This window comes from Micrasema longulum, unplaced genomic scaffold, assembly GCF_059751315.1.
Source record: "Micrasema longulum isolate JH-2025_06_02 unplaced genomic scaffold, ASM5975131v1 h1tg001739l, whole genome shotgun sequence".
In the NCBI taxonomy this organism is placed as follows: Eukaryota; Metazoa; Arthropoda; class Insecta; order Trichoptera; family Brachycentridae; genus Micrasema; species Micrasema longulum.
The window spans coordinates 203,812-216,199 of NW_028278917.1; the positions used below are offsets into that span (position 1 = coordinate 203,812).

Below are 12,388 nucleotides of genomic sequence, written 5' to 3' on the forward strand. Positions count from 1 at the left end.
AACCACTCCAGGATATCAACATGATGAGAAAAACAGTTGCCACAGTAATCGCCAACGTCGGAAGGACCTGACACGGCAGACAAATAAAGAAAATGACGAGAAAATGAAACTATTATGTTGGTACATGACGGCGAAAATAACCTATGTGAGTACCACAATCTTAGAGTATATACATCAAGACCACAATAAATACACATAATGATTATCGTTGAATTCGTAATGTTTACGAAAATGTTGAACTCAACAAAAATAATAATTAGTAGGTACCTACATAAAAAAGATACTATACTAATAGAAATAATTTTCAAAACGGCTCGTAAAATATTTGCAATGAATTGTAAAATAATTCAATAATATTGATAAAAAAAAATTTACATCTAAGCGTCATAAAAGGAACTATTCTAAATTGTTTTATTTTTTTTATAAAATTTACAATGCTGGCATAACCCGTAGTCTAAATAAGTTAAAAAATACTATGCATATATTCAATCATATTAGAATGACAATGAAAAATACCAAAAAAACTCAATAGTAAGGCAATACAAAAAAAAAAAAACACAAATGCATTTGGGGTTCTAATAACAAAAAGGAAAATATAATTACATATATTATTCCCAATAAAAAATATTGAACATATCGAACAAAACAATTAAAATATAATGTACTAATATTAAACTTAAACGTGAAAGATTTACTGGAGAAGCATTAAAAAACAGAGTACAGTAATTATGCTGCTCATTAAACTATCGGTCTTTATGATTTTAAAAATAAATTATTCCAATTAATTTATTATTTAAGATAAATTCAAGGTTTAATTTCATTAAAAGCATCCATTATCGGACAAATAAAAAAAAACAAGATTAATAAAAAGAATCATTGTGTGACTATTTTGAATTACGCGCTTTTTCGATGTTCTGTGTGTTACGTCATAAAAAACATGCCGGTAGACGTCGCTAATGTACGACATGCGTACGAGCAGACCATTCATTATTTGACCACAGCACAGCTTACGTATGGCTTCGGTTTTGAATATTGGCTATGGAACGTAGATAATATCCTGGTATTTATCTAAGCTTTCTTTTCTCGTTCGTAAATAATTTGACGAGAAGTCAAGTGAAGTGTCAAACGGGGGTCCGGACAATTTGGTTTGTTTATTGTGTTATTCGTCAATCAGTCGGAGTGGTGTGATCGTCAAAAATGTGGTCCGCAGATGGGACGTTTCATGTTAATATGAAAGAATCTGCGCCTACTGATTCCAGCAAGCTTAAAGATTCAATTTTCTACGAGTTATTACTCGAATGCAAGCACAGCGCTCCTGGAGCTCGACTTAGTGCCAAGCTCCGCACGTCCCTTGAAAGGTAATTATTTTTTCCTATTGCTTTTGTATGAAACATATCTCAAACAAATTTGTTTTCATTTCGAAAGCATTTTGATGCTTAAAAAACATGCATTTAAGGACTTCAAGGCTATTTTAAATTACGTAAAATTAATTTTCCTTCACACTTGACAGAACATGATATTTCATATTTTCGCTTTTAAACGTGTTTTCGTTACATTTAAGGCATTATTTATCACCAATCCTCTCAACATGGCGATATTGCAGGCGTGTTTTCTCGCAATGTTGAAAACTTTCTCGAGTTTTCTCCGAGCGAACTCGTAAAACGAGTGGCAATTTCTCGGAACTGCTTAGGAATAATTTTTTAGGGAATGTTTTCCGAGCTGATAATTATTTTGCAAATAATTTTCAATACGGTAACTTTCACATCACACAAATATGAATTGCCTAAGATGTTAAATAATGACGTTATGGTAGTGATTACTGAGTTGAGTAAAAGTGAAATTCGCATATAATTTACAAACTTAAAACGCATTGTTAGACTGAATTTTGTTGCAACAGAGAGGGAAAACATTTTTGAAAAAAAAATGTAAGTCTGGGCATTTACGGGGGGTTATGACCTGAAACTCAAAATATTTTTTTTCCTATGTTTTTTTTATTTAATAAACGCCCATAGGGCCCTTACAGGGTACAGTCAAAAGTACATAAAGCATTAAAGAAAATAACATAAAATAAAATCATAACTGTATTTATTTATATATACGCCCAATGGGCATTTTTAAGGACATATTTATGCATAGAAAATTATTATAAAGGAAAGTAGAAAAACATAATGGTATACAATAAACTTGGTGGGAGTGGAAGCGGGAGAGAGGTGTTTATAATTGAATTTGATTCAGTGATCGTTTGAAAGAAGACAACTTGTTATCAAAGAAATCAAGACTGGTATGTTTGTTGGCAGACCTAAGAATTCTGGGCATAGGGGAATGAAAACCATAGTTAGTTCTTTAGTTATCGGTATGAAAGAGTAAGTTTTGTCTGAGGTTTTTAGTTTGGATATTTAATTTTATTGCGCTCAGTAGTTCAGGCGCATCAAAGAGTGAGTTGAGAATTTTAAATAGGACTAGAAGGTCGGATTTATTTCGACAGTCTTGAAGAGACGATATATTTAAGCTAGTTTCCAACTTATTATACGTATATTGGTCTCTGGATAAGCTCAACCTCCAGCCTATCTTTCTTAAAAATCGATATTGAACTGATTCAATATCACACTTAACACTACTATTACACTAAAAATGCAATTAATTATATTAAAAAGAAAGAAAGAAGAAAGAAAAAGGAAATAAAGTGAAGATGAGTAGAGAAACACATTAAAAAGAGAAGAATTGAGGGGATGATCATTCGATGGATAGGATATCTGATTTGGTTGCAGCAGGAGTGGTGTGGAGCAAGTCCAACAGCTCAGCATAATTCTTAGTAGTTCTGTGGATGCTCACCAGGGGAGGGGAGAATGGTGGGTGAAGTTTGTCCTATTGTACTCGCACTGGAACATGTGTCGGAGTCTGGTGGTCCTCGTGGGTACACGAAAGTTTATCAGGGACAGTAATTTTGGGCAATCTATTAGGGTGCATATCATTTTGTGCATTAGAGTGAGGTCAGAAATTGTCCTGGTTGAGAGCAATGGTTACCTCAACTCATCAAAGCTGCCAACCAGAAATGGAGCTGGGCTGGTCATATAGCCAGAATCACAGACTCTAGATGGACCAAAAAAGTCCTGGAATGGCGACCCAGAACGGGTAGAAGAAGTGTCGGCAGGCCTCAGACAAGGTGGTCTGATGACATAAGACGAGTTGCAGGAAGTGGTTGGATGCGGTTGGCTTAGGATAGGGAAATATGGAGACTAAAAGGGGGAGGCCTATGTTCAACATTGGACAAGAGACGGCCAATTTAATTTATTTTTTTTTGAAATAGAGAATACGCAAATCTTCTACCACGGTCCGTTGGCTTTGAGGAAACCTTAACGTCCATTAGTTGCCCTTTCGCGATGTGAAATAAACACACCTTTGCATTATAATATTAGTATGGATAGATATGTAAAATGTATTTGTAAGATAATTTTTACATTTATACGATAATGCCTGCATGCTATCGCTGATTCTTTTTTTATTTATTTATTTTAACGCCTTGTAGACTTTTACATATAAAGAACAGACATATATTCTACACTAAAGTAGCAAAAAATTTAAATGCAGTAATAAAAATAAGAAAATAAAAAAATATAAAAACTAATCTTACATATAGTACATACATACATATATTCCAGTAGAGAGAACAGAAGTTCATGAATTGATTATTATTATTATGTGCAATGACTAAGACATTTGACTCATGCATGAAAGGTTCCGGGTTCGATTCCCAGTGAGAACCCAAATGTATTGTGATTTTTCGCAAGCCCGGGTATTCTGTGCTGTAATTCACCACTGTAATTAGGCCTTCTGGCCTGTTGTCGTGCAAATAAAATACAAAAAAATGGTACTCTCGTTGGCTCCAATAAGTTAATTGAAAATCATATTTATGCATGAATTTTTTGTATTGACGTCAGCACTGTAAAATAATTTGGTGTGACAAGTCTGACATGCTTAAAGGGCACAAGGAAATTAGTTAAATTATGTAAATTAGTCTAGTCAGTAATGCCATTTTATACGTTCACTGCCTAATTTGTTTTGGACTATTTCTACTTTATATTTGCGACTTTTATAGTATGGGGATTATGATAAAATTGTGTGTTCAAGCCGGCTTCTTACAAATATGAAATACAAAACGTTTAGTCTATTTATATCATTGAATGATTTAGTGACTAGTGATGAGACCTAACATTTTGTATACATCCTCTGTAATATGCCTGACATGTTCGATGTAAACGAGTTTACTATTTGACAGAACATGGAGGTCCCGAATAATTTGAACATTCTTAATAAATTTAGTACATACCAAGGTTATATATGATGATGAACAATATTGATGTTTTAAGTAAATGTGAGATGAAAGCATTCGGATATGTTGAGATTTAATTTATTGCGAGTACAATATAACGAAAGGTGGTCTAGATTTTTTTTCCTTTATCGATTACCTTGGTAGAAGGCCTTGATTGAATGTCTTGACATGATAATATTGGCCTAAAACAAGTTACATGTTTAGAAATTACAATGTGATAACATAGAAACAACAAAACTAAAGAAGACAATAAAAAACAATATTTATGCAAACATTAAAATAACATTTATTATAAAAAAAAATGTGTCTTTCTGTTGGGAAGCTAACGAAAAATAATTAATAAAATCAAAAATAAATATTAAAAATGCTCCCTCAGAATATGAAAAAAAGCATCAGTATTAATTAAGTTTAGTCTCTTCACAAAGACAATAATTATTTATCATTTAGTAAATTTTCGCAGTATACTAAATAAATTAGGTAATGTCACCTTATTGTATTTTAATTTTTATGAAATTAATTAACCTCACATGTATTTTGTTCTTTAATTTATGTTATGCTAATTTCTTTATTAGACATTTTACAACAGATTAATTTGTCAAATCCGTTGACTTAATGCAAAAATTATTAAGGAGCGTTTATTTAACCGAATAGATTCAAAGTATCGTAAAATATCATAATGATTTTGAAAAAAAAAAGTAAAATTACCGTTTTTATTTTATCATTCTTGTGAATAACCTAATTTATTCAATTTTGTTGTTGTGTTACATATTTTCAGCAAGCTTATCATAATTAGGTTCATAACTGCTTATAGTTATTCGTAATAATGCTGCCAAATGGTCATCTGTCAAATGGGAGCGATGTAGTTTGAATTAATTGTAGATTCACAGGAAAGTAGATCCAAAAAAAGTTGTCAAATACACTGCTCATCTATACAAAAAGGAAAAGCGAAATAAGATGAGTGCAGTTTGCATCGTAGTGTAGTGGTTCACCTACCGTGCTTGAGATCCTAGGCAGAGGCGGTATCTTTATATGTGCATAATTGCAGTGCATGGCCTAGCAAAAATATGTTTAAATTAATAATCGTTCTTACAACTACCGACTTATTTTATTATAATATTATTTAAATAATTATTGTATATATTATTGTAATATATTATCATAATATTATTAAAATTTTATTATAATATTATGTAAGTTGACAAAATGTACAGAAATGCACTGCCAGTGTTTTCGGTCAGGAGCCGCCTGTGGGTCCTAGTTTCGATTCCTGTAATTTTTTAGCAAAAAATATTTTCAATTTATTCTTCGAAACGATTGTTAAAACTAGACTTCTTATCTTTCTTGAAAAAAATGGTTTGTTGTCGGAGAACCAATATGGCTTCCGGGAGGGCAGAGGCACTGCCGACGCTATAGCTGCTGTCACTCTTAAAATCACTCAAAGTCTTGATAGTGGTAAAAGTCATTGCAATATTTTTAGATCTCGCCAAGGCTTTTGATACCATGTCTTATTTATTACTTGTAAAAAAACTCAGACACACTGGTATCAGAGAAAAGGTGCTTATGTGGCTAGACGATTTTGTTACTTATAGGTCACAATCAACAATACTCCAAACACCACAAGGAAGTGTCTTGGGACCTGTTCTCTTCCTTCTATATATTAACTCTTTGTGTGATTTGAGTAATGGCGGAAAAACTATAGCGTTTGCTGATGACACAGTTGTTTTGTTTGAGGCTAGTGACTGGAACTCTGTGTTTCAAAAAGCAAATTGTGGTATGAGAAGTGTCAAAAACTGGCTGGATGACAATCTGCTAACGCTGAATGTGGATAAAACAAAATATCTTACATTTAGTATAAGAGATGGGTCACCACCTGAAGCAAGTTTAAAGCTTCATATAAACTCTAGAAATTCGTGCCAATTATTAAAATCAGTTGATAATATAAAATATCTAGGCATTGTAATTGACAAAAATTTGCGATGGGAGACACAGGTTCAGTCCCTGGTATCTAGATTAAGAAAACTGTGTCATGTCTTTAGCTCACTCGGAAACATCCTGGACGTTAGCACTCTTAAAAATGTCTACTTTGCGCTTTTCCAATCGGTGGCTGCTTATGGCATAATTGGCTGGGGAGGTTGCTCGACTATTGTCATGAACCCCCTAATCAAGACGCAAAAACTTATTCTTAGAGTTATGTTTCGGTGCCCTCGGACCTACCCATCCGAACCATTATTTCAATTGTTAAAAGTTCTTGATATTCGTCAAATCTATATCAAGAATGTATTGACAATTTTCTGGTCAGGCGACTACGGAAGGAGGTCCCAACAGAATGCCCGTACGAGGTTTTCGCGTAACCTAAACTTCTTAATACCGAGAACGCGTACGATGTTTGCCCGGAGACACTTTTCATATATAGCTCCAAGAGTGTTCAACGTCTTGGATGAACATATCAAGTTCTCCAAAACAACGTCTATATTTAAGATGAAGATCCATAATTGGATTATATCAAGGGGTAGAGACCACTGTATGAGATAGCTTAGGGAATAAATGCATAACATCGCTGCTGCTTTCATTATTATCCATATACGTATATCGTATATGTGTATGTCATCACTGTCATACGTATTATCATATAACTTTTGATTCCATTTTCGACATGTCTTATAAATTTTTATTATTTTTATTTTTCTATTATTATTTTGTATATTTTTCTATTATTATTTTGCACATTGTTTTGATTACCTGTAGATTGTTGTAAATAAATATTTTTGATTTATATATCGAAGAGTCCCGACTTAACACAGAATTTTCTAACAAGTCAGAACATAAAAAAAATACATAAATGAAAAATACATATAATTGTGTCTATGTAAAATTGTGTATTTTGTGAATTAAATTAAAAAAAAAAAAAAAAAATTTAATTGTGTACAATTTTTTTTTATAGATAAACATACATAAATACTGATAAAGAGTACATATGTACATTGTATCTGTATATTAAAAAAATAAATATATATGATCATTGCCTGTCTAATTAGGGTCAGTACCCCGCGCTAACACCAGGGAGTGATTTTTTTGTATTCGATTTTTTTTGTACTAGCAGACTGTTACATGCTAGGAAATTCGGCCATTCGGGCCTCGCTTTATCGGCCCTGCGGGCCTTAGTTGATCGGCCCTTCGGGCCTCATTTGAATTATTCGAATCTCAGGCACTGTGAAATTTCACCCTTTTGAGCTTCACATTTTTTTTTTGCTGTTAGGAGCAATCCTTATTTTTTTATTATTTTTAGTCGCTGCTATGTTTTATTATAATACTAATTATTTATTTAGTTTTTTTTTCTTTAAGAGACAGTCATTAAATTAAAATTTTTCCTTTTTTATTATTTTAGTCTGCCAGCGCCACCTATTTTTTATTTAAATTCTTTTTTTTATAAACATAGATGGTGCTCATGCGAGACAGTCGTTATATTAAAACTAAAAGAATTTATGCAATAGTTTTGCTGTTAGGAACAATTCTTTTATTTTTAGTCTGCCAGCGCCTCCCACGTTTTATTGTAATACTAATTATTTATTTAGTTTTTTTATGCAGCACTGGCTTAGACATAAACAGATATATTTTTTGCCACAATTTTCGTCTTCCTTCAACAGTCATTAGTTCCTCTGTTTCCTCTCGACTAATGGCATCAAGAGACGAGGCCAGCACCCTCTTGAACTTGTCAACACCACCACATATAGGTAATGTTAATTGTTTTTTCAGACTTCCTTTGGCAATTAAGAAGGAAGTATGTTGCCGGGTGCGAGATGGTTGCGCTCCTCTCTTCATATCCTGCAAGCGCGGTAACCTGGAGATTGTGGAGTACCTAATCGGAGTATGCGGAGTGGACATCGAACAGAGAGGGCTGTACGAAGTTCCTGATGACAGGTCAATTAAAAAAATATATTTAACTATTTAAATCAACAATGACATTGTCACCTTAACTTGTAAAACTCGTAAGTCCACAAATGGTCAAAAATTCTATTTCGGTATTTTCTTTTATGACTAATAATATAATCTTTATGTCTGTAAAATTAGTATATTCGTACAGTGAATGAAAACAAGAAAAATTCGCTACCGTTCGTTGCTGAAGAATATTTGTATACGTTATATCTTTGATCTTCACAAATTTGAGCACATAACCGAGTATCGCACGCAACTGCACTGGCTCAGTATCAGGCATAGAAGAAACATTCACATTCTATCACTTCTTCACAATATCTTAAATAATCCCACTTTGCCTGTTTATCTGAGAGAGCTCTTCCAACCTCTTTCACAACACGGACTATCTCTTCGTTCTAGTAACGAGGGAACCCTTTTAATACCCTTTCATCGCTCTAATTTTCTTGCCTCTTCTTTCACAGTAGTAGCCGCTTGATTGTGGAAAAATCTACCCACTAATGTTACCACCCTTCTTTATTTACATTTAAGTCAAGATTGAAATGTCACTATCTAAATATTTCAATTGTTCCTTTATCCTTCTTCTTTCCTTCCCATCTTCTCTCCACTTTTCATAGTATAGTGTTAATTTTTTAATATATTTTTATTTTGTTAATCTTTGTTTTTAATTTTTGTATACAATTGAAAGATTCAATATGTCCATGTATTTGTAATTTTCTCAAACTGAACGGTTTGGGTAGGAAGGAAGAAATTTCCTTAGGGCAATATGCTCGCCCTTATATGTATATATATTGTATATGTATATAAAGTGTTAAATAAATTAAATAAATAAGTAGAGTAAATAAAATAAATAAAAATAATAAAAAAAAAAAAAAAAAAAAACAAAATAAATAAAATAAATAAAGTAAATAAAGTAAATAAAATAAATAAAATAAATGAAATAAATGAAATAAATAAAATAAATAAAATAAATAAAATAAATAAAATAAATAAAATAAATAAAGTAAATAAAATAAATAAAATAAATAAAGTAAATAAAATAAATAAAATAAATAAAATAAATAAAATAAATAAAATAAATAAAATAAATAAAATAAATAAAATAAATAAAATAAATAAAATAAATAAAATAAATAAAATAAATAAAATAAATAAAATAAATAAAATAAATAAAATAAAATAAATAAAATAAATAAAATAAATAAAATAAATAAAATAAATAAAATAAATAAAATAAATAAATAAAATCTTTTTTTACTCTTCCCTGAAGAAAGGTAACCGAAGCCAATTGATGCCTGAAATGTCGATGAAATGAGGCCGAAAGTGCCGAATTTTCAGCAAGTTTCAATGAAAATTTATGTTAATGAATATTTGAATTCAACCGACTTTTTATGTCTACCGGTTTCGAGACGTACCCGTCTCCCTCGGTAAGTGGTTATATACAAATATTTACTAACATCAATCAAATTTTTGACCACAAGGCAAATGCTTTGATCATAAATATTATTCAATGAAAATGTTTAATTTCACGATTTACCAGGTGTTTGAATTTTGGAACCATTTTCTGTTAGTGTAAATAGCCGTGTTAAAAGAAGGTAATCCAGATGTGGTCAAGCATTGTTTGAACCTTAGACTTCTTTATCTCTAGTTTAATCCTGAATGAATCAATGCAATGATTGAAAACATTTACCATAAAATTTAACATTATATGCTGATTATTTACATTTACAGTCATTAGTATTGCTTACAATGATCTTTGACTTTTGTGATTGAGAAACCAATTGAATATCTAATTTATACAAAACATTTACGTTATTATTCTTTGTTTTCTTTTTAAAAAAAAACACAGCGAAACATTTCATCAATGGCGGATCTGTTACATTCAATTTTATAACTTTTAATAAACCAAAAAGAAATATGTATTTTAATGTATTCTAATGTATTCCCTTAGATAACATAAATTACACGTATTTATTAGACACTTTAAATTTAATTTTATTAGAAGATCGTAGAAAAATTAATGACCTCCTTTTTTTATTTAAAATTTTAAATTCGGAGCTCGATTGTTGTGAACTCCTGAATCTCATTAACTTCAAAATACCTAATCGAGTCACTAGAAGTACGGAGTTGTTTGCAACTACGAGTACATACGTGGGTACTAACTATGCACGACACTCTCCGATTCCGCGTTTACATTCTAAGGCTAAGGCCAACAAATTTACTTGTGAAATAGACATTTTTAATACGACAATTATCAATTTTAAAACGTTCTTAAATGCACTGTTTGAAACAAATTATTAATGTCGTAATAAAACTTTCTTTTTCATACAATTCTTTCTCTGTTTTTGATGTGTATTATTATTATCTTATCTCTTTCTGATATTAATTTATCAAATATTTTTGTGTACCGTATATTATATTATTTTCACATATATTCTTACTGTTAACTAATTTTCATTATTTGTTTTTAACAATAATTTGTTGATACCATTTTTTTTTTTTTTATACTTATAAGTATATGAAAATGTATTAATTTTTTTGTTTGAATTCTTTACAAGTTATTTACAATTTGCTTTTTAATTCAATTACTTTTATTATATCCATATAAAATTATTTTTTTCTTTTTTACTATGTAAAGTTTCACTTTTTATTTTGCATGGCAGTATGCTTCTTATTGTTTCTAAATGTATACAAAAAAGCATTGTTTATCTTAATTTTTACGCACTATGTTTGTACTTAACTGTATATTTTTTGTAAATGCCCCTTGGGCGTATTGTAAAATTAAATAAATAAATAAAAAAATAAATAAATGTAGAAAGAATGCACAAAGAATTTGTCTTGCTCACAGTAAAGCAGCAAATAAATATAATGTAGCAATTTTTATGCATAAAGGGATGAATATAGTAAAATTTAACCAACATTGTTATACATATGAAACAAGGGATAAAAAAAGATAAGATTACCAATGAGGAGAAAAACAGAATCTCAAAACTCATTGTTCAAGGGATTGAAGCTGTACAATGAGTTACCTGAAGAGATAAAAGAAATAGAAGGAATTGAATTATTTAAAATTAATTTGAAAAAATAAGCAGAGAAATTTTGAAAAAAATAGTAATGGTAATAATAGCTTATATTTTTTTATAATCATTGATCAATAAGTTCACTTATATTCACTACACACTATCGCATACACACAATACCCATACACGTATACACACACCCTCACACACCCTAAATATATATACTCACCCTAACTAACATGTACAATAATAAAATGGATACACTAAATAAGAGTCCGCATTGTTTTTTATTTATTTTATTTTATTGTGACTATTACTAAAATTATTGAAATACATTTAAAAACTTATTACTACCACAAGACTTTATTAATAATCTAGTAAAATTATAATAGATTGTATTAATTGCATCTGTCTTAAATTAAATTTTATTAAAATTAATCTCATATAAATTCTAATAAACTGCTTTAATAGCATATAAAAAAAACTAAATTTTGGTCTATATACAATTTTTAATTTTTCTTTTGTGACTATTGGTGTTCACATATAATTGGTGAAAGATGTTTGGTGTTATTATTTTTTATTTTATAAATTGTATTTATATTGTGATATCTTTTACTGTTTGTGAACTGAAAATAAATAAATATTAGTTCTCAAGATGTATGAACTTACTTAATATAGCATAAATAAATCTTATAACTTTTTCACTTTTAATAAATGATCTTATAACCACTTCGCCTGTTTATCTGAGAGAGGTCTTCCTGCTTCTATCACAGCATGGGTTATCTCTTCGTTTTATAACGAAAGAACCCTTTCAATACCCATTTACCGCTCTAATTATTATCACAGGTCTTCTCTTACTAGGCGTCTCAAAATAATGTAAACCTATATAATTTTTAAAAAATATAATAAAGTAAAATGAAATTTAATTTAGAAAGTCATGTTCGAAAAACTATTTTTTCACAGATGATCTTCAAATAATATATGTAATCTGCATGCTTACTTGAGGAGGAAATGGGAAACTGGGTTTCAAGAACTTAAATACAGCATACATTTTTTCATGAAGAAATAAGCTGAAGTAATCTGATAGTTTATTCGTTCACTGGGAACT

The 12,388-nt window shown here is 30.2% G+C and overlaps 1 protein-coding gene across 1 annotated transcript in view; it reads left to right on the forward strand.

Annotated features, from left to right (window-relative positions):
• Positions 1-982: 982 nt before the first annotated feature.
• m-cup (ankyrin repeat protein mann-cup) overlaps positions 983-12,388 on the forward strand; it is a 30,891-nt gene continuing 19,485 nt past the window's right edge. Inside the window, exons 1-2 of the mRNA XM_088237567.1 lie at positions 983-1,358; positions 8,084-8,248. Of these exons, the coding sequence (XP_088093693.1) occupies positions 1,198-1,358; positions 8,084-8,248 (326 nt within the window). The 5' untranslated portion in view covers positions 983-1,197. The remainder of the gene's footprint in view (positions 1,359-8,083; positions 8,249-12,388) is intronic.